General features: G+C 35.6%; 1 protein-coding gene across 2 annotated transcripts in view; it reads right to left on the reverse strand.

The window, feature by feature from the left end:
* Positions 1–9491: 9491 nt before the first annotated feature.
* Positions 9492–27039, reverse strand: part of Btla (B and T lymphocyte associated) — a 34855-nt gene continuing 17307 nt past the window's right edge. The window contains exons 2-7 of one of the 2 annotated variants that reach the window (XM_087215374.1): positions 23464–23533; positions 20866–21189; positions 16149–16184; positions 14614–14757; positions 13000–13046; positions 9567–11727 (exon numbers count right to left, since the gene is read on the reverse strand). In XM_087215374.1, the coding sequence (XP_087071500.1) occupies positions 11452–11727; positions 13000–13046; positions 14614–14757; positions 16149–16184; positions 20866–21112 (750 nt within the window). In that variant the 5' untranslated portion in view covers positions 21113–21189; positions 23464–23533 and the 3' untranslated portion in view covers positions 9567–11451. Of the gene's footprint in view, positions 11728–12999; positions 13047–14613; positions 14758–16148; positions 16185–20865; positions 21190–23463; positions 23534–27039 lie in introns of both variants that reach the window. The other variant, XM_087215373.1, reaches the window with a different exon arrangement.

Here is a 27039-nt window from a genome sequence, read left to right on the forward strand (position 1 = left end):
TCAGATTGTTTGGAGGTTTCTTAAAGAAATATTATGAAGATAATAAATTATTTAACAAGGTGTGCATTTATTCCATCAAACAGTCCACCCAAAGCAGATACATGGCCAACTGTAAGCATACTCAGAGCTCTCTTGCTTCACAACTTTGGTCATTCTCTCTCTTTGCCTGAAAAATTCCAATCTGTCAAATTCCAACCCTTTCATCTTGGCACTAAAGTAAAAAAGAGAAAAAAAAAAAAGCAACAGATTATATAAAACTAGCTTTATAACTACGAATTTATATAAAATTCATTCCATAAGGTTGATGCTGTGAAAGATAAACAATGCCAGACACTAAATGGGTAAAAATAAACTTCTACTCCGTAACTATTACAATAGGGAAGAGGGTCCAATGTGATCTGAACTCAGCCTTTCCACAATGAAGGGCTACAGATGGTTAAAGACTGAGGTGTGCTAGGAAGAAGGCTTTAAAGGATGTTATAGGGTGGCTGTTCCATGTGATCAGGCTATCTGGGTTCACTCATGCTTGTCCAGAGGAGAAGTGACTTCCCAAATCTTTGTGACAGGAGACAGTGGTATGAGGCAGGGCAAGATGTCTTGTCCCCTGCCTCCCAAGCTGAACTGAGGTCTTTATCCTCCCTCAAGGCTGAGAGCAAGAGCAAAGGAGAATTATTGCCATACATGTGCTTTTGAGGGCTACTATAACCAAATTCCATTGGCTGGGTGACATAAACAACAGACATTTATTTTCTCACAATTCTGCAGGGTAGGAACCCAAGATCAAGGTTCTGACTAATTCAGTTTCAGCTGAGGGCACTCAGCTCTGAGTCAGCTGTCTTCTCATATGCTCACACAGTCCATCCACAACGTGTCAGCCCTGAGCATGAAAGAGGTCCAACTCTCTGGTGTCTCCTTTTATAGGAAACCATCCTATCAGATCAAGGTTTTGCCCTTAATTGCTTCCTTAGAGACCCCCCATCTCCAAATACAGTCCATTGTGAACTGGGGCTTCCACACATGAAAATAAGAGGAACACATTTCAATAGAGAGCAGTTAGCATTTCAAAAAGACAGCATTTTCAAAGAGACTGGAGTTGTTTTAGGGACACAGCAGCCTTAAGCTGCCAGAAGCAATGCTAGAATATGGACAAAATTTCTTAGTGCAGAAGTTTGGATGAAATCATGTGCTAAGAGTTCTGCAAATCTCGCCGGGCATAATGATGGATGCCTATAATCCCACTATTCAGGAGGCTAAGGCAGGAGGATTGCCATGAGTTTGAGGCCAGCCTGGGCTACACAGTGAGTTCAAGGTCATTCTGAATTATAGAGTGAGACCTTCTCTCAAAAAAACAAAAAGCAAAACAAAAGAGTTCTGCAAATCTCAACGTCACCATGAGAACTCATCAAAAGTATGTTTGCAGTTAGCTTCTCAGAAAGACATTTTGCTCAGTGAGAGTGTCTTCAAAATACCGTTTCTACCAATGTAACGAGTAAAATTACCCTTGATTTTCAGGTTTCTGTATATATACATGATTCACAGCATAAAACTTACCCAACAGTCCAACATGGATGAACAACTGAAAATATAATAATGACTTCTGTGTACAATCATGCAACTGTAATCAGTGTCCTGAATTATCTCCAGTAACTCTGATTTTCCAGGACATTAATAAAAGTTGTCTGGTTACACTCACAAATCATTGCTATATTTTGCTTGACTTGGGTAAAATTCCTGTAAGGTTTGTCACAGCCATTCTACTTTTGCTAGAGAGTAGGTTTTGTCAAGACGAAATGTTAGATGGGACAAATGTTAGATGGGACAATGATGGAGCAATTAAGGATTCTGATTAGGAACTAGTTCTTAAGATCTGAGTCACTGTTGGCTCTTACAGTTGAAAGACAACCATGAAATTTCATATCATATCCTATGATTCAATTCTATGAAATGCCTACTTTTTTATTTAAACATTTTATCTTGGTTTTAAGGTCTCTTTTTGTCTTTAAATCTTTTTTGTGTGTGTGTGCCGGGATTGAACCCAGGACCTTGCACTTGCGAGGCAGGAGATGGAACCACTGAGCTAAATCCCCGGCATTCTCTTTAAATCTTCTGCTTTTGGCATTTTCTGTTAATCAAAAGTGATAGATATTTAAGACAATTCATTTCATATACATAGTTCTCTGTGTGCGTGTGTGTGTTTGTGTGTGTGTGTGTGTGTGTGTGTGTAAGAGAGAGAGAGAGAGAGAGAAACATTTATTTTGTATAATTATATATTCCTTGTATAAATAGAAAATAGTTTCTAGTTCTTAGGTGGAAGGATAGTTATTCCGAGAATAGGATTTTAGGCTTATTTTAAAGATTTCTTAATTAAAATTTAAGTTAAGAAGAATTAAAATGCATTGTAAAATTACTTACAGAACTTACAAAGTTGAATACTTTTTGATAGTAAAGAAGTTGGCTTTGAGAAGATTATGCTGTTTGGCCTTTATTGGATCCTTGATTTACAAATTCAATTCATTCTCGAGGGATGGTTGTAACTCAAGCTGGTCAACTGAAGGCTCAGGCTTCTCTACACAATCTTCAAAGTCTCTCCTGTATACAGGCAGATCTCAGTATCCTGAGAGACATTGGCCCAGGATGTCTCAATTAACCCCACACAGGAAAGGATGTTGTATGTTCCTTCCAGAACTTTTTAAGGGTTAAATCTGCATCTGAGACCATCTGGAAGTACAAGCAGGTGGCATCTGGATCATAACTCAAGACAATGGTTGTAAGTTTAAACCAAAATTCCGGTCATACCTCAAGTTGTTCATATGTCAGGCCAGTCATAACTCAAGGGTCCACTGTATTACTTTATTATCAGTATTTTCTGGTCAAGTTTTTTGTCATGCTTTGTTATTATTGATATTGCTGTGGGTATTAAATAAGTAATGGCAATTCAAGAAATAGGAATTGAGAAAAGATAGGAATAAAATGTATTAAGTGCTTTGGGTATCATTTGTGATAATGCAAAATAGATTGATAGGAATAATTTTTTCACGTTTTTGCCTGTTTTGAGATCTCCTGGGTATGAAAAATGGATTCATAATGGTTGGAAAATATGTAAATAAGATAGAGATCTGTGAGTCAGCTTTAGGTAATCAGGATTTGGTATTATATCTGAAACCAATTAGAGGGACTATAGGGTGACGAAGACTGTATGTTGGAAGAATGTTTGAAGTAAATTATGGCTGATCCAAAATATTTAGCATTCTATAAACAGACATGGCAATTAAAGTGAGTAATTAAATTGGGTGGCATATAAATCGTGTGTAAATTCCAGATTAGGTCTTTGGAATTAATAGAATATTGTTTTCTATTAATAATAATGATAGGATAAATATCTTCTTTGAAAGCTCTTTTATAGGATAGCCTATTGTTCATCATTTAGATTATAAACAATAAATCTTAAAACATGAACACTTGAGATATAAAGAACACATAGGTGCAGAGATGTAAAAATGTGATGTCAGTAGCTGATGCTTATTTGTACTATCACTAGTCCCTATTGTTAAACACTTCCAACATACAATGGCACAAGATAGACATTTCCATTCCAAAAAGTACAAATGGGGGAATAGAAGGGACAAAGCAAGTCCAAAATCCAGCAGGATACACATTAAATCCTCTAGCTCCATGTCCAGCCTCTGAGGAAATCTGTGGCAAGATAGGAACTCCAAAGAATTGTGTGGCTCTGCCTCTATGGCACTGCTGGTGGTTGTAGCTCCCAAAGGCTTCTTTCTTAGGCCAGCTCTTCTCTCTCCTTGCAGTTTTCCTCAGATGGTCTATGTTTCTGGCCTCTTCAAACTTCTGGGGTCTCCACTGCACCTTTAGCTTCACACAGCTTCCCTTTCAGGGGCATGCTGCCTGACCTCACAGGCCTTCTGAAATCTGGGTAGAAGCCTTCCTGACACCACAACTCTTACATTCTGCTTGTGCCTAAAACCAACCCCATGTGGATGATGCCAAGGTCTGCCAGCTGGAGCAGTAGCCAGGCTTCCTTCTCTCTTGGTTGTAGGGGTCCAGTGCCTGTAAACCAAATCCTGAGGAACAACTTCCCTAGGCCACAACCACTCTGGAAACTGGTGCTCTGGGGCTCTGTTCTCAAAGCAAAGTCTTTCAATTTTGCAACTTTGAGGCTGCAAAGGGTGGAGTCCTTCTGCTTCATGTGATGTCCTCAGGCCTTCTTTTTTCTCCTGTTCTTTCTCAGCAATCAATATCTCCTCTATGCTATCTTTGCAAGTTACAACTTTTCTGGAATTTCCTTTCTGGCCAAACTCAGAATGTTTTAAAACATTCTGCTGGGCTGTTTGCTTTTGATTCTCAACATAAATCTAGCTAAAAACCCCTAACAATTACCATAGCACCACCTCAATATTAGACTTCCTTGAAATTACTTCTGCATGATTAATTAATCCACCACCTGTAATCTCAGTCTCAGGCACAGTGGCCACAAGCAAAATGCAGACAAACTTTCTGTCAAGGCATAACACACATGGTCTAGATTCCAACAGCCAATGCAATCCTTCCCAGCAGAAAACTTCTGAGCCTGCTCTTTACTGGCTTTCTGGTCTTCTGAGAACTGACTAGAATCTTCCACAGAATGCAGCCTAAGGTTTTCCAGTTCTATTTTTTCAGCCTGCATCCCTGAACCTTTCCAAACTCTTTCCACAAGCCATTCCCAAAAGCTCCTGAACCACATAGTCAGATATAGTCACAGCAACGACCCCACTTTTGGTACCAAATTCTGTCTTAATTACTTTTCTCTTTTTGCTGAGACAAAATACCTGACACCCAAAGTTAAAGGAGGAAAAGTTTATTTTAGCTCACAGTTTGTAGAGGTTTCAGTCCATAGTCACTGTCTCATATATGTCCTTAACTCCAGGAAGTAGACTTACTATTCCCTCCAATGTAGTGCCTGATGCTTACGTGTACAAATTCTTTCCTTCTATTGATGGCTCAGAACTGATAACTGGACAATTGCAACCATTGCTACTATTATACATTGCTTATCAAACACTCCTAAGTTAGCTTCAGCAAACAGGGCTAGGGAATCACATAGCCTTCCTGTGTAGACTACAGAGTCCAGAACAACTTCAAATTTTTCATTGCACCTTGAGTTGGTGATGTGACAAAAACATGGGTTCTTGAATCAGATTTCTAGATTGGAATTCAGTCTCTTTCTCTTGGGCAAGTGACTTTGACCACTGTGTGCTACAGTTTCCAGATCAGTAGAATGAGTATAATAACTAGTTCCTTCATAAAATGATTGTGAGAATTAAATAAATTATACCCCTAAAGGTTTTAGGACAGTATTTGGTATGTTGACAAGCAATAGGTAATCATAGATCACTTTTATTATAAACTTTTTATTATTGTCAAGGGATCATCAAGAATCATAAAAGATAAAATAGTATGGAGGGCTTATTGGGGCATGAAAATGACCTACACAACACCTTAAATAGGAATGAATCTCAATTTAATATAGCAATCAGTCAACTATGTGCCAGTTCTACTATTGCTTGGAATAATTCCTTGGAAGAAACTCACTATAATATTACTTAATTTGTATTACTTAACTTTTATGAAAAATATATATACTAAACTTATTCAGATAAACTTTGAGATCGGTTGTGGTTCACTCTCTATGTAGAGTATCATCAAAACAAACCCCATACATTATCAAAAATTTGAAAAACAATACAATCTGTGGTCATCTAATTTGGAGCTATCATTTTTAATCACTTTAAGGTAGCATGTAAAGAGTAAATAAGCAAGTTTGAGATTTCTAATCTCTCTTTGTTTGGTTATTACCTCACAGTGTTTATGAAAATTCTAGTCATTCCTACCCCTTTTTATAGAACCCTAAACAAAATTATCAGCTGTTAAACATTTATTGACTTGGATATGATGTTGTCTAAAATTCAAACAAAATTTATGACATCAGCATTTTAATTATGCATATTTTGACAACCAAGTACCTTAAAGAGAAAATAGTTTCAATAGATTTCTCACAATGTATGAAATGTTTTGAATAGGAAGGCACTTTGTAACAACCTACATGCTATCTAAGTGAAAATTACAAGTAAAATTGGCCTTACACTCTATTGTTTCTTCCATATAACCCTTGCTACAGCAGCTGGATTTCAAGTCATTGTCAGAATATACCATGCCTTTTCAGATGGTTTTCCTCTTCACTCCCAAGCCCTTCCACTCTTTATCCTGGCTCTAAGAGAAAGAACCAATGACATTTTTTTTATCTATTCCCCCAAAAGTAGTCCTTCTGCTTTTTAGTTCATTCAGTTCAGCAATGTAACATTCAGTGAGTTCTTACTATGTTCTCAAATAAAGAAGAAATCATTATTTGTTTTTCTCATGTCTTCGCTTTAGCCACAGAATAGAATCTCCTGCTGATCTACCCTCTTGCAGATGTCTCCTTACAGAAAACACCTTGATTTAACTGCCTGGTAAGACAGGCAGAGACCTTCGCTCTTCTAAACCATATTAACATCAGGAAGAAGCCTTTGTGTTAAAGGCAGGGAGGTTGTCAACCTCATATCCCTGAGTCTTCATTTAGCTACAAACAAGAAAGCTTGAGGTAGACTGATATCCTCCACTGAGCTGGTTGGCATTTGTTTGTAGACCTAACTGTGCATATATGTGGATCTAAAGTTGAGCAAGATTTAGGTGGAGGAATTGGTAGGAAAATTGTTTTGTTTTGGGGAAGAATCCATGCAGGCCAAAAGGTTTTTGCTATTACTATTAATAATTTCTCCAAACTGGCTCCCTATCTCTTGTTTTAATAGTATAAAATTGTTATTATTATTTAGTTACTATGTTTGTGATACATAATTAATCCATTCATCACAAGGAGTTGATATATATATATATATATATGTATATATATTCTGAATCCTTTTTAATTCCCCATCTCCTCCCTATTTCTGAATTGGCTAAGAACCAGTAGAGACAGAGAAATATGATTAATTAGGATTCTTTCAAAACCCCAACTTGTATTTCAAGAACAAATATTCTATTAAAATGAGTAAGAAATAGGCTTTACATTCAAGGAACTTATAGTTCAAGGTGTTTCCACAAAATTTGGCATCTATGTCTGTAACATAATTTAACCACTGGCTTAAAATTTGTTCAGTATCTACTTCTTCATCTATACTGTAAACAATGTCAGTCCAGTATAGAATCTTTCCCGACCATGTAGCCTCAAAATGTAACAAACTAGTAGATTCTAGTGTTATGGTCACCAATTGTTTGCAGATGCAACAGTGCCATGGAATGTTGACCCTGACTAGTTTCAAAATAAGACTTGATTTTCAAAATCTACCTCTGTAACTTGTTTTTAAACCTGTAAGTTAATTTCTAGCATAGAACTTTCAGTTCTCATATTCTCACAGGTAACACAAACTTTTAGAAAATAGTTATGTTTTCTTTTTCACTTGCCATTTTTACTTTCTGGGTGTGTAGTGAGGCCCTTCCTGTACTTGTGTTAAAAAGAACTTTCCAAATGAGTCTGCTCTACAAATGTATCTTGGTTTCTTACCACACTTGGTGGGGGAAGATAGGTTCACTGCTCACACCTTCCCAGAGGTTCCTATGCTTCTGCTTTCAGAGCTATCTTTTGAGCAGAAAGGGAGTAGGTGATTTATTTCATGAACATAATAATTCATCCATTCAACATTATTTAATTCTAATATGTTCTGAGCACTGGGCTATGAAACTGAAAAAGGAATGTAACAGAATCTTCACCCATAAGAAGCACACTGTCTAATGTGGAAACAAACTTAAGAACAGGTAAGTTCTATGATTATCATGAAAATAAGATACACTGTAGTTTGGGAGAAAATACTGGAGAAGTATATACCTCATGAAAGAGTATAATCCCAGCTATGTAGAGAGCTCTATGAAATGTAACTAGAAGAAAATGAATAATGTGATTTTAAAAGGGCAAAATATCTGACCAGACATTTCACCAAAGAAGATAAAGAAATGAAAAACAAGACTATGAAAAGATGATTAACATCATCTGTCAATATAGAATTTCAAACTAACAGCATTAAACACCTACAAGAATGGTAAAATTTCAACACACAGACAACACTAAATGCTGGCTAGGATGTGAAGTAACAGAAACTTTCATTTATTGCTAGTTGGAATGTAAAATGGTACAACTACTGTGGAATATACTCTGACAATTTCTGACAAAACTAAACATGTTCTCACCATACTGTCTAGCAATTATCCTCCTTAGTATTTACTAAATGAGTTCAAAATTTATGTCCACACAAAAACCGGCACATGAATGTTTACAGTAACTTCAAAATCACCAAATAGAAGGAAAAAATGGAAACAAAGCTTTTGTAAATAAAGAGGGGAAGAGGGGTTGAAGAGAGGGGAGAGGAATGGAGGAAAAAAAGATTAAGATATATCATGTAAGGGTGCAAATCCCCTATGATGAATGTGATCTTTTTGCATATCTAAAATGTATCAATAAACTTAATTAATTTTTTAAAAATTATCAAAACATAGGAACAACCACAATGTCTTTCGGTAAGTGAATGAATAATAAACTAACACATTTGAACAATGAAATATTATTGAACATAAAGAGAAAGGCGCTATAAGCCATGGAAAGACATGCAGAAATTTAAATGGACATTACTACATGTAAAAAGCCAATCTAAAAAGCCTACATGGGCTATGACTCCAACTATTTCACATTCTGAAAAAGATACAATAAGCAGATTACTGGTTGCCAGGAATTTGGAGGAAGGGAAGGATGAATAAGGAGAGCACAGAAGTTTTTTAAAGCAGTAAAACTGTTCTGTATGTCACTACAATGGTGGATACAGGTCATTTTATATAGATAGATAGATAGATAGATAGATAGATAGATAGATAGATAGATAGATAGATAGATAGATATAGATAGATAGATAGATAGATAGATAGATAGATATAGATATATATAGATATATATATCTCAAAGCCCAAAAATGACACCACCAAGTACAAGTTCTAAGGCAAATTAACGGCTTTGGTTAATAGTGACATTCCAGTATCGTTTCACTTTTAACAAATGCACTGCTGTACAGGATACTGATGATAATGGAGGCTGTGAATGTGTTGGGGAGGGGAAATGGAAAATCTCTGTGTTTGTGCTTAGTGTTTTTGAACCTAAAACTGCGCTTTACAAAGCTTCTCCTTCTCTTTCTCCGACTTAACAAGTTCTTCGGGTTATTTTTGTGTGCATTGAAATCTGAGAATCACTTCTATTTTGTGTTCACATATCTTTGTGGTACAAAAGCAAATATCAAATTGATTTAAAGTAAGTTTTAATAACTTTCTTTTCTAACTGGAAATAATAAACAAGGCAAAAATTTATGAAAAATTATTCAATTATCTGCCATCCATAAATTAATAAAATAATCACGGAAGTAATGCTTAAATAGATTTATTTGGGGAAAAAGCAGCTATATCTTTATTAAGAAGAAATGAAAACATAAATGATTTGTGATTTTCACAGGTTCTGTACAAACATAATAAGTCATTTATAGAGGTGAAATCATTATCAATATTATCTTTTACTATAAGACATGTTAAACAATTACAAACATATTAGACAGAAATAGTTGTCTTTTAAATTAGAGACAATTATGAAAGAACTACTTACTTTGGTGTATTTATTTGATACAAAGATAGCTACATGCTTCCTCCCATACTTCCTGTTTCTATTTTTAAAAATAGAGCAAGCAGCTGTTCTAGTGCCTCTTTTAAATAACTTGCTCACAGATGAAACTTGGCTAAAAGAGCCTACCTAGAATCCATAGCTTTAAAATTCTAAGTGTAATGATGCTGACTTGATAACAATAACTCAAAAATAATCTTTGCAGCCCCAAATCCAAGGAACTAAAACTTTATGTGAGCATTATGTAAGAAAAGCTTCACATCAAAAACTTAATTTTGGCATGTGTGTATGCGTGTTCTACTCACACTCTTATTCTCATCATTTCTCATTTTATTTTCTTTAATAACTCATTTATTCTGATATTTAACATTTCCTAAGCAAACTGAAAGTAGAATGCCAATTTGCTCAGTTTCTCATGTACCATTTATGTACATCATCTACCCCTTCAATACACTAACACACACATACACACTTGCATACACACAGACCACATTTATCTGTTCAGCAGCTCCTGTATTTGTTCAAGTGGGTCCTAACTTTTGTCATCTATTTCGTATAAAGACAACTGTATTATTTAGCAGCAGCACCTGAGAACATTAGCCTCAAGCTCTTAAATAAAGTCATAGGCTATATTTGAAATAGACTCAAGTACTCCAGAAATTCAGAAAATCTGAAACTATTTCTTAAGTGGCTGAAACCTCAGTATTTTAAAATGAATGATTATCAAACTAAAACTTCACTACACTTGATTTGCTCTGATTTCTTATAAAAAAGATACAGCTGTCAGTTAAAGTATGTCGACCTCTACTGACCAACTCTTTTCCATTTCATTAATCATCCTTTTAATTTGTTATCAGGTCAAACATGAGGCAGTGTAAAAGTTGAATCTGTACTTGGCCAATAATACCTATTTTCCTTGGTTTTTATGTAGATTCGGATGTCATTAAGGATACTCATCCAGCAGCATTCTGTCACATTCACATATATTAGTCTATGTCAGCCAAACACTGAGTCACCCCTTTGCTCATAAATCCACTTTACATTGATGACTTCATTATTGACTATATTTGCTTTGCAATCCAACAGGCCAGATATAAGAATTTGTTTGTCAGGTGTGAGAAACTTCTACCCTATATCCAATCGATGTATTCTATATCTGTATTTTGATATGTATATCTGTACCAGTTATCCTTCCCATCCTTTTCTTATACAAGTCTATAATTATTTTTCTTTATATTTAAGAAACACTAGCCTGAGACTGACATATGAAGTTTTCTTATTATAGAAGATTGACTGTGAATACAATCATTACTGTATCTATGATTAGTCAAACTAAGACATTCTTTATTTTTCAAGAGTGTGTAGTGAACCAATCAAGATAACAAAAACCTCTTTCCTACAGGTCCTTCTGGTAGCTCCAAAGGAAATATTGAGTTGATATAGCAGGTAAAATGTAGCTAACATTAAATGTCCTAGAGAAAAAAACTTTGTTGTCCAATACTATAATATAGAAGTCTCCTAAAGAAGTTTTCTCTCCTAAAGAAAAATTTTAATCATATGCTCTTTGGATCTTTAGGAACTAAGCACCAACAAGAATCACTTTAAAGTGAAAATTCCCCAAGTTGAGGCAAATTATTGGATGTCCTGTTCGGGTCAGACAATGGTGTTGACACTTATCCTTCAGTGGTCCCCACCTGGTATGGGGACCAGACTTAACTCCTCACACATATAGATGCATATTCTGTCGGTGCTTCATTCACATTTCTCACCTGTCTTGGATTAAATTTGATAATGGAATGGTTCAAGGAAGCATAAACAATGACTTGTTTGTTTTCCTCCAAGTGTGGATTAGAATAAACTTCAGACTCTTCCTGTGTTCTGAACCAGGGGTCATTGTCATAAATTTCAGCTTCTGATTGTGGTGTTTGGGAATTTAGCCTGGTGCTCACTTCAGTTTGCTCACTCCTAAGGGGCTGGATAACATCAACCTATACAAGAAAAAAGATGTGATAATACATTTTCATTAGCAAACTGTGAAAGGTTAGATGGTGTCATACAGTGAAAGAAATCATCTACCATTCCTCACCTATGCTGCCAATATCTACCATTTTTAGCAGGCTCTTGATTATTAATGGATGAATATTTTGGGGACCAGTGTATTCTTCCCAAATAGCTATTTTGTGCTTTATTAGGAATCACTTTTGAGGTCACAAAACATTTTTTCAGTGCTGAGGAATGAACCCAGGGTCTTCACACTGAGCTATATTCCCTGCTCCTTCTTTTTTGACAAAATCTCCTCAAGACATTAACTTGATCAGGCTATGCTCAGTCTTGAAGTTCTCTTACCTCACCCTCCCAGACTGCTGGGATTACAGGCATGCGCAACCATGCCTGGCTGAGATCACAGAACATTTTTCATTTGCTCTTCAAGATAAAAAACACAACCCAAATTAAAGGGAAAAGAATAATATTTTATGAAAATGAAAATTTCAGTCAGCTTAGAACTCAATGGGAATATGAAATGTACTGTAAAATAAAGAGACTAAGTATAAAACAGAATGGATTATGTCCTATTATTTTATCCAAGATAAATTATGACTAGAGTCCTAGAATTGGAAATTGATATCAGTTTTAGAGATACACAGCTTAAAGTTCTAAAATATTATTCCAATTTTTATTGTTATCCCAAGAATATTTGTGCCCTTTCAGGTAGTGTCAAATATCTTAGTGAACTTGTGGAAACTAAAAATAAAATGAATCCTGATATTTTCTATCAGTTCTTAGGCATTCCTAGCTATACAAAAGGTCTACTTTGTAAAAATGAAGATATCCTCTTAATGCTAGAGGTCATTATTTCAGTTTTTAAATCTCATTTTTCTAGTCACTTTATGTTCTTAAAATTTGGCCTGACTCCTTTAAGTCATGAGGTCTGTAATCTTTGATGGTCAACGCATCAGTGAGGTTATTTATGGGTTCATTCTTTCATTAACTCTCTTCCAAAAGACTTTAAGGTTCTTTTGTGAGAATAAAAAAAAATAGCTAAAGCCACATAACAGGCAGGAGCTGAGCCTCCAGACTTCTCTGTTTTGACTCTAGATTGCTGCCCACATCCCAAGAACCTTTGCTGCATTAAAAAAATGAACATCTATCTATCTATCGTACTTAGTGCCTGGATCATAGCAAATACATAAACTATTGAAAAATACAGAAGTATGGTGTAGCACAAATTCTATGTGTCTTAACAGGTACATCAAACCTACCAGGTTAATTTCCCTTCCTGCGATATCAGATGGCTTCTTTCTTTTTCCTGGAAGACAAAAAAAAAAAAGTAATCAAAATAAGTAAACAAAGCAAAGGCAAGCCACCTTCCCACCTATACTCACCTACCTCACTGCCCACTGGCGCAACAGTGTCCTTAATTTTGGTTTGTTTATTGGTCCTGGCTGATATTCCACCTCATTTGGTAAGAATTCATGTTGCCCACTTCCCTCTCAGCACTTCTCACAGAACAGAGTTCTGTAGCAGCTCCAAGAGGAAGGGGCAGAATCTAGTGCTTCACTTTGAAAAAGTTAGAAGTCTTTGCCCTGGGAACATTTCATATACTCCATGGCATAAATGGTCCCATCTTGTCACCTATACAGCCAGAACTTCTTACTACCCAGGTTCACTTTGGATTCGGTAAATCAAAAAATTTATCACTGCTTCTTTTTTTCTGAAATTATGAGAGACATTCTAGCAGCTTCAAGCAAGATAATGAAATCTAGACAGACTGTACAAAGAGCCATAGAGTTCCAGGGCTGAGTTGAGATTAGAGAAGATTCTTCAGAATCTTGAGGATCTGGGCTCTGGATTTCTTTCCTTCCAAACACCAGAAGCATTTCTGACCTGGCAAAGCTTTCTCCTATTGAAACTGAAAAATACTTGCTCTGCCTGGCTCACTTTCTGTAGCTACACTCTTTCTGGTTTTGTGGGGAAAAAGGATGAGAAGATAGGGGAGAAGAGGAAAAAGGAGAGAGAAAACTGAAGTAGACTTGATCAGAGATAGATCAGAAATCTCTATGCCTTTCTTTCTGTGTGAAGGAATGTTTACAAAAGTAGAAACGAATTGTTTTCAAAATATCGCACCTCTCCCATCATAGCCAAACTCATATTTTTCCAATGAAATATTGCTTCTTCTCTTTGAGATTTTTATGTTTGATGATTAGATTCCATGTGGGGAGTTGGTACATGTACATGACACATCTTCTCTTTACAGCCCCTTCCTCTCGCCCCCTGCCCTGCTCCTCCTCCTCCACCTCTTGTTCTCCTTTCCATTTGCAGAAGACCTGTTTCCTGCTATCTTTTATTCCAAACGAAATAGTGTTGAGTGAGGATTCAATTCAAACATGTGTTTATGATGGAAACAGAAAGCATACACACATATGATTCGCTCTGGGGACACTGGTTCTTTATTTAGACAAGAATGGATGTGCCTGGAATGATGTGGTATTTGTGAAAAAGAGGATGAAATGGACTTAGACGTGTTGATCTGAGAGATTATTTCAACCTCTCTTCCAAGTCTGCTCAAGTTTAGCAGAGCTTTCTCATACAAACCTACCCGTGATGCAAATAAAATGGGGAAATTTGATCTGTGTGTCCTTCTAATTACAGCTCTGATGGGCACAGTGCCATAGGGTCCCATGACTAGAGGGAGCCCAAATCAGTCCCTGTAGGTCTTTTAGTGAAAATATGAGTAGTCTCCCAGGAAATCATTTTCCATGGTGTATCATAGAAGATTGGGGGGGAAAAACCAGCAGGAGTCCATTTAAAATCCATTTCAGAAAAAAGAGTCCCAAATGTGTGATACAAAGGGACAGAGGGAAAACAGAACTCACCTTGATGCTTTTTCAGGCAGCAGAACAGGCCAAAACAGGCAATGACAAGGAGAGGAAATCCCCCCAAAGGAAGCAAACTGTAGGGGAGCCATAGCCCATCCACCATCTCTTCTTTGAAGGGTGGTCCTGGAGCACTGGTTGCATCTGGAATTCAGTCAATGCTAAAAGCAGTCAGGAAATCTGAACTATATTAGGATCAGCAACATCCTTCTGCATTGTCACAACCCAGATGAAGGAAATTTCAGGCTGATGCTTCTGTTTCCCCTTTGGAGGCCTCACTTTCCTCAAACACCTTTTTATCTTTTGCAAAAATCTTTCATTTTGTTAAGGTTAATCTGTAGAACAACCTCCATAACAGCTCTCAAAAAGCATTTCATCAAGCCATTCCACTTACAATATCTAACAATGCTCATATTCACCACTTGAGGAAATTAGAGAAGCAATTGCCTTTATCCTCTCCTGTGACTGAAGAAGAATGTCATTGTTCCAAGAATTGCCCAAAGTCAAACATCTGCAGGGTAGCAGTTGGGATTCAATCTACATGTTTACCACACTAAATTCACCCTTTCTTTGTCTCATAATTCATTGATATCTCTAAATACTACATAGTTCTGTTTCCCCAGATACTTTTTGCCTGGCATATAGTTACATTTCAATACTATTGGTCAGTGTTAATATGCATTAAGGCCCTGTTTGTTCACAGTTGCAACTTATTTTTTACCACGTAAAAAAATTTTAGTACTACAAAAGTAACTTATTTTTTGAATGAAAAAGACAGAATAGAAACTATCAGAATGCATCACATGTACTAGAGCAATGTCTCTCAAATGGAACAATTTTGCCCTCCAACATACCCACCCCAGGGAACATGTGGCAATGTCTGGAGACATTTCTGTTTATCACAAGGTGGGTAGGGAGAGAGGCTGGCATCTAGTGAGTACAGGTCAAGACATCGTACACTGTAGTCTCACTGCAACAAAGAATTATCCAGCACAAGAGGTCAATAGAGGAACCCTGTCATAAGTATGACTTTGTGGAACCTTAAAAATACATGTGTGTTATAGGTTACGATGTAAACTCTTTTTTATTTTGGGTGATTGTTACACAGAATAAAAAGTATGGAAATAAAGCTTTGTATTAAAATTCATATGATTTGTTTCCCTTGATTCTTGATTTTAGGGTAAAAATAGTCATAGGCAATTGAATCTGGATATATACTGGACATTTAGTTAGGTAATTCAGAGTAGTAACAAACACCATAGCGTTCATGCTGCAGCTGCTGTTTAGGTTGGGCAAGGAGCCAAATCACTGCCAGGAGTGGCAGACACAGCTGTCTGGGAGAGAGGTTTGGTTAGCAAACAACAGATAATCTAATACCAATTTGGGGCTAGGGCTTTAGCTCAGTGGCACCGCACCTGCCTCACAAGTGCAAGGTCCTGAGTTCGATCCCCGGTACCAAAAGAAAAACAAATTTGTATTATTTCTGCAACCATCAAACAACCCTGTTAATTTTATTTGATTAGTTTGATACTTACTTATTAGAGAGTGTTCTGAATTATTTTGAGTCTGTTCTGAAATAGAAAAACAATATTAAGAATTGAAATTGTTTGAGGAAACAGTGAAGATATCCACTCAGGTATTTCTAAAATCAGAGTACATCTTGGAGAGGACAGGGAATTCAGTAATCTAGCCCAGGTTCAGTTTACATAACTCATGGATCATCACCTTGAAATCTTGGAACTTAAACTCCTTGAGTCAGTTTCAGGCCCAAAGAAAGACTGTACAAATGCAACATAACTTTCATCTGTCTGTTTTGATTTTCTTTTGCTTCTACCTGCTCTGCCATCTGCAATAACAAGACACATATTCAGCAGGGGCTCCAAGGGAGTGCAGAAGGCCACAAGGAAAGGAAGTTTTGATGGCATTCTGGGAGCTCATTCTGAAACAGACTGTGCCTCTCACTCCACACTAATAAGGACCACCTCACCTTTGTTAAACTCCTGTTCAGAGATCAACCAAGGGCAGGTGGAGAACACAGTGCAGCCCAATCATCTTTTCCCTTGAATTTGCTTTGTTTTACAAAGTGTTTTCATTCATTCCAGAAGATGACTGCTTTCCCAAGGGCATCCAAGCCCCTACTTTCTCATACACCTACTCTTATACAATCCCATTCTTATAAACAGCAAAGAAGAGTCAGATACAAAAACAAGGAAATTCCTAATATGCCTTCAGAAAGATATTTCAAATAGAGAAAATAAAATATTTTTATTACATATTCAAATTTTATTTACAAAAATTGTGCTTCTTAAATATAATTCCAGAGCATACTTTTCACTCAACGCTTATTTCACTGAGTAGTCTTAGATTCAGAAAAGGGAATTTTTCTTTGACCTTGTCCTTGTTATGTTTGTTTTCACCATTTCACTAAAAGGAAACCCACACCCAGTTTAAATTAAGGCTAATTCCTAAATAATTTATTTGACTTTTGCAAAAGAAATGAAAACAACTCAAAGAAATGTGATACAATTACTTGCCAGGACATTATAATCTTTTATGAAATTTCAAAGACATTTCCACACATTACTATAGTGAAAGGAAATATATGTGTTAAACGAAAGACACAGATATTAAATGGCATAAAAATTGGTGGAAATCCCTTCCCCTGGGATGAAAGTGAATGTCTTCCTTGAGAACTTGGATAATGAGTTGGACTTGAAAGAAGGGATTGGATTTTTATAGTGGAGACAGATGAACAGATGCACTGCAAGTGGTGAAGATAGCATCAGAAGTCATGGTAAAGACATGACAATGACAAGTAGGGCTGTTAGGCTGGACTGACAGGTTCTATATGGAATCCAGAAGTAATCTAGAAAAGTAGGTGAAGATGAACTGTGGGAACTATGAATGCTGCTTAGCAAACATGATCCCCATCTTGTGAACAAAACATCTTGTGAAGATGCATTCTAGGATATGCAATAAAAGAGTAGCATTATCAAAAAAGTATATTATGCAAGTATATAAGAAAGATGGTTAGTTAACATGAACTAAATTGGGTAAATGCTACAGATAAGAGGTCTAGTCATACCATTAATTGGAATCATTTAGAAAGATAATAATAAAGGCCTAACGTGGTTATGGACGCTATCATGGGAACATGTCACAGAGTGGAAGGTTGTTGGCAGTCAGGGAAAGAAAGCCAAAGCTGAGTCCTGGGGAATTCCCAGTGTGGGCCAGAAGCATGAATTGATAAGGTAATTATTATGAAAGGAAGTTCTTGTAAGAAAGGTAGCAGCATAGAAAAGTGAGGAACTAAGAGTAGAAATCATCAAAAAGAAACAAGACCCTTCATAAGGTCTTTTATTTAGCTCTTAGACTTTTTCACTGTTTCATCCTTCATACTCCCTGTATCAGCATAAAATACATAATATCCCTTAGATACAGGATTGAACAAGAAATGCTTTTCTACCTGGCTTCTGTGACTTAGCATTACATTTTTTGGGTTCATCCATGTTGTAGCATGTATCAGTAATTCATTCCTCTTTATGACTGAATAATATTCTGTTCTGTGGCTATACGACATTTCTTTTATCCATTCAGCAGGTGATAAGCATTTTGGTTATTTCTACTTTGGGGCTATTATAAATATTGCTATTATAAACATATATAAATTTGGGGGGGGATTTATTTTAAAAAATTTTAATTAGTACACATTTGCAGTACATAATGTTTACATTCCTTCTAGGGAGTTAGTACATCTACTTAACACATCTTAATTATTTTTTTATTCCCTTTCCCTCCCCTCTCTCGTCCCTCTATCTGTTGATCCCCTTCCCAGTTGAGAAAGAGCTATCTTCCCACTTCCTATTATCTTAGTTTCACTTGGATATTTACCTAGCTATCCCATTTCTTGGTCCTGTGACAACTAGGTTAACCTTAAGAAGAATTTCCAGACTTTTTCCCAAAGCAACCACATCAATTTACATTTCCACAGGCAATATAAGAGTTTTAAAATTTCTCTGCATACATACTAACACGTTTTTTAATTTTCATTTTTTGCTTAATTTCTACTTATCCTACTGAGTATATGTAGTGGTATCTATCTCATTGTGGTTTTGATTTGGCTTTTTCTGATAACTAATGGCACTGAGCATTTTTTAATTTGCTATTGGATATCTTTATATTGTTAATGAAAGGGCTACTTAATCCTTGGTTTATTTTTTAAAGGATTGTCTATTTGTGTTGAGTTGTAGGAGTTTATTATATATTCTGGGCTATAGTCTGATTTGCAAATATCTTCTCATGGTCTGTGGGTTTTCTTTATACTCTCTTGATAGTGTCCTTTGATACAGAAAGGTTTTTAATTTTCATGAAGCCTAATTAAACTATTTTTGTTGTAATTTATAATCATATTTAGGAAATTATTACTAAATCTAAGATCAAAAAGATATACATTTTTATATACACGTTTAGAGTTCTCTATAGATACAGTTTTTAGTTTTTATAGATAAATCTCTGGTACACTTGTATTTATTTCTTGTTTGTTGTTGTTGTGAGGTAGTAGTTCAGATTCATTCTTCTGTGTGCATATATACAACTGTCCCAACAATACTTGTTTTATTTTGTTTTTTTTATTTGTTTGTTTTTCAGTGCTGGGGATCAAACATTGAGCCTTGTACATAGTAGATAAGAGCTCTGCTACCTAGCTACATCCTAGGCTGCCATTTATTAATGAGATTACTCTTTCCTCATTGAGTTGTATTGACAAGATTGTCACAAATCAATTGACCATAATACATAGGTTTATTCTGGACTTTAAATTTTATTACTTTGATGTCCATGCCTCCCCATATGTCACTACCACACTGCTTTGATTACTATGGTTTTATAGTACATTTTGCAAAAGGGAATTATTACTCTTCCAACTTTTTTCTTCTTTTTCAAGACTGTCATAGCTATTTTGGGTCTGTAACATGAGTCTTAGGATCAGTTTTTGCATTTCAGAAAATAAAGGCTGTTGGAATTTGATGGGTTTGCATTGAATCTGTAGATCATCTTGGGGACTATTGTCATCTTTACAATATTAAATCTTCTGATTCATGACAAAAGATATCTTTCCATTTATTTATATCTTTAATTTCTTTCAACCATGCTTTGTGCAATTTACAAGTCTTGCAACGCTTTGGTTAAATTTATTTCCACATATTTTTTTAAATAGTATTATAAATGGGACTGTTTTCTTAATTTCCTTTTCAGATTGTTCATTGCTAGTGTATAACAATACCAGTAATTTTTGTGTTGATCTTGTGTCTTACAACTTTGCAGAATTCATGTATTAACATGTAGGGGTTTTTTTCAAACTTTTAAGCATCATGGTATCTGTGTGAGTAGAGACAGTTTTACTTCTTCCACTTCCATTTAGATGCTTTTTATTTCTCATTCTTACTTAACTGCTCTGGCTAGAACTTCCAGTTTGATATTGAATGGCAGTGGCAAAAGCAGGCAACTTTGTCCTATTCCTTTTCTTAGGAGAAAAGCATTCAGTCTTTCACCACTGAGTAAGATTGTGGCTATGCCATTTTCATAACCAAACTTTTTTTATTACTGTTCTTTATTCTTCCCTCTTTATTTTGTTTCCATGCTTTGTTCATTTTGGTTTTCCCCAGTTTAACCTCTATGTGTCCTTCCTCAGCTGCTACAGCCAATTAAAGGTCTTTGGGGAGGTCCTGGGAACCCACTGAACCCCTGCCTATTCCCAAGAACTCATTTGGTAATAAGACTCTTTCCAGTTCTAAGCAAACTATGAACTATTCACAAGTATGTAATTATCAGAGCACCACAAACATAACCTCTATAAATTATAATCCACCATAGAAAAGAACAGAAAAATAGGAAAAAACAAATAAAATACAAAAACTAAATAATGAAATGCTATCTATAATTATTGGTATCCATTTTGTAATTTTTTCACAATTTCAGTGATATACTTCTGGACTTATCAAATGGAGTTAATAATCCTTAGAGACAAAGACAATAATTTTTATTATATTTTTATCTTCTTTACCTCATCAGCCCAAGCACACATACGAATGCATATGTATACATACACGTGCATTCTTGCACCTCACAATTTATGAGGGTGTGGCAGACCTGATGTGATATGGATGTTCAGTCTCTAATTCGAGTATCTGGACCTTCCATTTCCTGAAAATATGATGAGTAAAACATGAGATGGTCTGGGGTTCAAGAACTCACCTGTCACATGGATGACTGTTGAGTGGGAATGAATGAGATGAGAAGGGGTATTCACAGAACAGCGGTACGAGCCATTGTCACTTGGAAGCACTGGTTCAAAATGTAGCAGAAAAGTGGACTTATTGAGCCCTTCTTCCCAACTCGTGTGTAGCCGTAGTCTATCCTTAAGAGGTGAACAGCCTGTTCCATTTATCTTGCACCAAGTCACATTAGGTCTGTGAGCACAATATTTCACAGGGCATTCCATTTTAAAGGAAATTTTTGCTGAAACGGTGAGTTCTGAGTGTCTCCTAATATTAAGTTGTATGTCACATGATTCCTCCCCTAAGTGATGAAAAGAAATTAAAATAAAATCTTTCTTCTGAAAGGACTATACATATGCCACTCCATCGTAGTTTGACAAATATTTCTCAAGTATGATTTTATGATTTTCCTAGATAACATTTTCTAGTAATTACCAATGCCTGGTACATAACAGGCACATAAAATATTTTGATTTACTATTTTGAATATTTGCTTTTAAAAGTCAAATCAATTAAAATTCATAATAAAATAATATAATTCTAAGAACTTTGCTTTACAGAGACTGAGGTAGTAAAGAATTTGCCTACAGTAATATGCTAAGATTTAAAATCATGCTCTTCTCATTACTCTGTATTTAATTAGCCATTAGTCCATATTACTGCTTTTATTTTTGACCTATTAGGAATTGAACCCAGGGCTTTCATGCTGAGGTACAACTCCAGACCTTTTAATTAATTTATTTATTTTAATTTTGAGACAGGGTCTCTGTAAGTTGCCCAGGCAACTCATGATCCTCCTGTCTCAGCCTTCCAGAGTGCTGGGATTATAGGCATGCACCACTATGCCCAGTAATCCATTTCATTTCTTAAGAAGTAATCATATTTCCTATGACCAGCTCCGATATATCCCATTATATGAAAGGGAGAAATTTTTTAAGGCAATCACTTCCCCATAATACTTGATATTAGGAATTTTTTTCCTTGCTTTTTCTGTCTTGTAGTTTTTCTATCACTTTTTTTTCTGCCTAAGAGACATGCAACTCAAGATAATCATCTGAGCCAGGCATGGTGGCACACACCTGTAATCCCAGCACTCAGGAGGCTGAGGCAGGAGGATCGTTTCAAGTTTGAGGCCAGCCTCAACTACATAGTGAGTTCAAGGTCAGTCTGAGCTGCATAGGGAGACCTTGTCTCAAAAACAAAACAAACAAACAAAAGATAATCATTTGAAGATAGCATGGTTTCAGATAATTTGAATTTTTATGTTTCTCCAAGTGGAATTTGGAGAAATTTTGGAATCTCTGTATACTGGATTGACATACTGAAAACATAACTCTCTTTGTTTGGGGAAAGACAGCTTTTTCCTGTAAATAGGTCTTTCTATCTATGATCCTCCAGCTAGTAATTGCCAAGTATACATAAAATCTGTAGCACATAAAATTTTTATTTTCTATATTACTGAAAAAGTTATGCTATCATTAACTTTTCATGAAAGATTTACCTTGTGATCTCAACATCTAAAGTATACCTGAGAACCAACACACACAAAACTTCTGTAAGTAGACAAAATTGATATTGGAAGACCCCAAATTTATTTCATTTTATGCATAATTCTTCAATTCCATTATCTTTTCATAATTAGCCCAAATTGCATAATTGTGCTATATAATACAGACTAGTAATTATGTTCATAGTGATAAGATTAAATCAATACATAATAAGATGTTAAATTGTTTTGTTGCTTCCATTTTTGAAGTAAAGAACTGTCCAATCTGTTCAACCAAAAGAATGTATCAGAGTGGTTACTTCAAAAAATGTTTTGGCTTCTACAGAGCAAACTTCACTTACTTAGAATGTATAGTTATGTGGAACTATTCTATCTCTGATAATTGTTGAAAAATATTGTTTCTTTGGAAACCCATGCATAAATGGAAAATGAGAAATAGTGCGTATTTTCAACAACTACTTAAAAAACCTTTTGTATCAATTACATTTTATAATGTATGTATGACTTGTGTGTAAATCACTGAGTACTTTGTTGTGGCTCTAACTCCCTGAGCTGCCAGACAACTACATAGACAATTAACTAAAATAGGCAATTTCCTTTTAGATAAACATGTTGTGGTGGTTTATCTTTTTATTTTTTTCGGTAAAATTAAAGCTAAACACGTGGTCTTAAAAAAGTAATGTGGGTTCTTTTTCCTCTACCCTCATAGTTCTTTCTTAGCTGTCCTATTCTTTGAACTACTCTTTCAGCAATATAAGTATCCCATCTTTTTCAATAATTCCTTCATCTTCAAGCATTCATTGGAATAATTCACAGAATCATAGGTTATAATAACACAAGCATAACTGAGATTGTAGTCAAAATTCTCCTTAAAAGATGAGGAGAGCTAAGGGTCACACAGCTAGTCAGATGTTGAACTAGGGGACAGGTTTTGGCCCTAAGTTCCACATTTCTCTCTACTTAGAACAGTTCCCTGCTCTATTTTTACACCCTTGCCGATATGAACATTCTTATTGTCAGGTATTTCCTAATACCTAATAGATCTTTCACCATAAATCCTATTCATACCTTATCAACTGCTGTTCAGAAAAGCTGAAATATAACTGAGTTTCCAGGAATCAAATTGAGATCGAGGGACCTGCAGAGAAGGTTGTGAACCTCTGATTATTTATTTATCTATTTATTTACTGGTTTATAACTATGTTGCGATCTCAAGTTCACTTTAAGACTTCCTATTTCAGTTGCTTTCAAAGATTCAAAATAAAAATGAAAGCAAAGCAAAAGCTAAGTTATAACGATGAGGTTTTCAAAAAATTGAAGAGAAAGAGTAAGGTAATTTACCACAAGGAAGCACCTAGCATTAAACACCTGGATGTGGTTAGACTTGTGACAAAAAAGCAAGGAGGTTGGAGGCAGAAAGGCCAAGTGAAACCCAGTCTCCAAACATTTGTTCCTCTCCCTATCTCAGCCTTTTAACTTCCCTTTTCATTTTCTTGGAGAAATAAAGGCTAGTTGATGGGAGCTTATAACTGTGCTACAATTGTGAAAAATAAGACAGTTATAGACAAAGTATTTGTCCTCAGGAAGCTTCCTTTTAATTGGGAAGACAATATTACCTAAAAGAAAGTTACTTTTCTGGAATAAACTTACTATCTACCACTCTTTTTTTAAAAGTTTATCCAAGATGAAAGCAAGGTTTAGAGGAGACGTATCTAATGGTTAGGTAGTACAGGAAGAAAAAAGACATGACACTTGCCTTTGTGGTATTTGTATTCTAATCGGAAATAAAGATGCATGATAAATGGGAAAATAACACCGTAAGATGCACAAACATGGATATGCACAAGACTAACCTCCGCCAGGGATTTGCGGGCAAGGCTTCCTGGGAACTTTGTATTTGAGCTGGCAGTGCATAAACTGCCCTTTTATAATCAGAGCAGAGATAAGGGAGTGGTATTTTGTTTTTTTGTTTTTTTAATTTTTATTTTTGCCTCTTGTTTTTTCAGACAGGGTCTCAACATGTAGTTCAGGCTGCCCTGGAAATCACTGCAGTCCTCCTGCTTCAACCTCCAAGTGCTGGGATTACAGGTGTGTATCACCACGCCCAGCAAGAGAGATATTTTAGGACTGCAAAAAATGGAGGCCAAAGGCTTTCAGTCTGGAAATCTGATGGCCAATTCAAGGAATTGATAAACAGCTAACTCATGGTTTTCTGAAAATGACATGGAACTACTGGCTGTTTCGGAATATATGTAATATCAGGTGGTGGGAATTTAAAATTTGCCTATCCACTGTGAGAAAATGTAGTGCAAAATTTGCAGGGATATTTATAAAGTCATGGAAATAGCTAAAAATGAGAATACACATCTGATGGCTGTTTCAGATGCTAATACCTTGCCCGAATGTAGGATAGCCACTCAATCTCAACAGCACCGAATTTCTTCAATTTAAGCTAAAGGATTGAAACATAAAAATAGGAAAGTTCTTTCTTCACTCTCCCCTTTAACACACAAGCACACAACTTCACTTTCCTCAAATTGTGACTGACAGTGTAAGGCCATTTATAGTCTGAAGTTTATATCCTTATTACATATTACCTTACTATTTAGTCAAAGAACTGTCACCTAATGGTAGTACCACAATTAAACATGCGTTCTCATCAGCATTCTGTGACTACAGACTTGGGAGGAGTGCACAAAGCTGATTAAGGGCAGCGAGAAGAGCAGGCTGCTAGTCCTGGTGGCATCCCTGACTTGTGATGAGACTATGAAAACATCATTGTGGGTGTTGAATATTCTTATCACCAGAACGAAGATCTGACAATCATATCTGCTGGCACAGGAATTTTTCTTTATTTAAAGAGTGGACACATGGTGAATGCTTACAAGCAGGCATTAAAAATCATCAGGAGTATTCCCCCTGTGCACAAACAAGATGTTATTCTCTCTCATAAGTGATGTTTGCAGTGCAAAAATGATTCCATGAACCAAATGCCACAACTATAATTTTCCATCTGACAAACATATTGACAATTTTTTCTGCCTGTCCCAAGCTACATTAATCTAGCCTATGACACTCAAGACACAAGAGCATTGTCATATGAAACATTTTCTGAAAAGGGATGAAAATCATGGTTGTTTTGGATTGTGGCTTATTTGCCAACTATCAGTTATTATTGTTCCTGCTGTCTTCTCCAAACATTCATATCTGATAGTAGGGAATTTTCAATACCAAAAATAATTAAAGAAGAGGATGAAAACCTCAACTACCACCTCTAGCTTTTATATGATAAAATATGTGTTTCCATGTCACTATAGGTTAGAAAGTCCTATTTTTTAAATTCTTAAGAAAGCCACTTGTACATTATTATGGTGTGTATATTCCATGACTGGGTGGTACCTAGTATGTGAGAGACTCAAATTGCAGCATTTTGAGCAATCCCTACCTCTATATTGAAAAATATTTTCAGAAACAATCATAAAATGGAAAAAACACTAAAGTAGCCAGAAAAAAAATATAGTGAATATTTTCTTGCATTGAACTTCATATATACAAATATGCAAGTTAACAAATATTTGAAAAATATTAGAATACAAAAAGAAAAATGCCCAGGTATTTATTCAGTAATTTGAATAGTATAAGCTTTGATCCTTTAGTTACAGTATGATATAGTAGTTTATAAAAATAATTGTCCACTAGCTCATGAGTGAATTTTATTAAATAACAAGTGAACCTTTATTAAAACTGAAATTCTACAAATTACAATTTAGGCAACTACTAAATTGTACCACTAATGTAAAGGTTTTTAAAAAATTCATTCTGTAGTTTTTAAACAATTAGCTTTTAAGCAATTGGTAACTAAAGTTACCAAGCAAAAATATTATAACTCATAACCTGTTCTCTCTTGTTTTAAACATTAAAGACAAATAAAATCTAAGATAGCCACATAAAGTGACAGAAAGGGAACAGTTTCAATTGTGCTTCCTTGTCTCTATACTCATTGTGGTGTTATTGTTTATTTAAAATGGACTGCTTGAAGGTAGGAATATATAGTAGCACAGAGCCTGGGGATAAATTCCAATGATTCTGAACATTTTGAATTTACTATCCAAATGATGAATTCATATGTGTTCAGGACTAATGCTGTATCCAGGAATTTCCTTGAGTTAATGTGTATATAGAATGCAATTTCTATTAAAGGATATGTACTATAAATGTGTTAATGTGAAGCTTACATACATATTATTAAAGCTCAACAATGACATTAATCTTTTAGAGTCTAGATCAAAAATATCTGGAGAAGGGGTGTATTTTATTACAGACATTGTTCAGAATAGCTGATACATGGTAATAATCAAAGTACATGGTACAGACAATATAGCTCCTTACTGTCTACACCCAGGCATGTGGACACTGTGCTGTCCATGATAATTTAGGAATGTGATAGTTTCTAGGTCAAAGAGGAGGCAGAAAATTTCTTGTAACACTCTTCAGTTTTGTAATTAGATGTTTACTTCATTATCTCACACATGATACAATCTTTGAGAGCTTTCAGATCCTCAAGAAGAAGACAGTCCTTCTGGCTAGGTCAAGAAATGCTTCATGGAGGAGAATGAGTTTCTTGCTAACCTGAGCCCCACCTCC

The sequence above is a fragment of the Heterocephalus glaber genome, unplaced genomic scaffold (assembly GCF_053883595.1).
Source record: "Heterocephalus glaber isolate CG9 unplaced genomic scaffold, H.glaber_assembly_v1.0 deba00000122, whole genome shotgun sequence".
Taxonomy (NCBI): Eukaryota; Metazoa; Chordata; class Mammalia; order Rodentia; family Bathyergidae; genus Heterocephalus; species Heterocephalus glaber.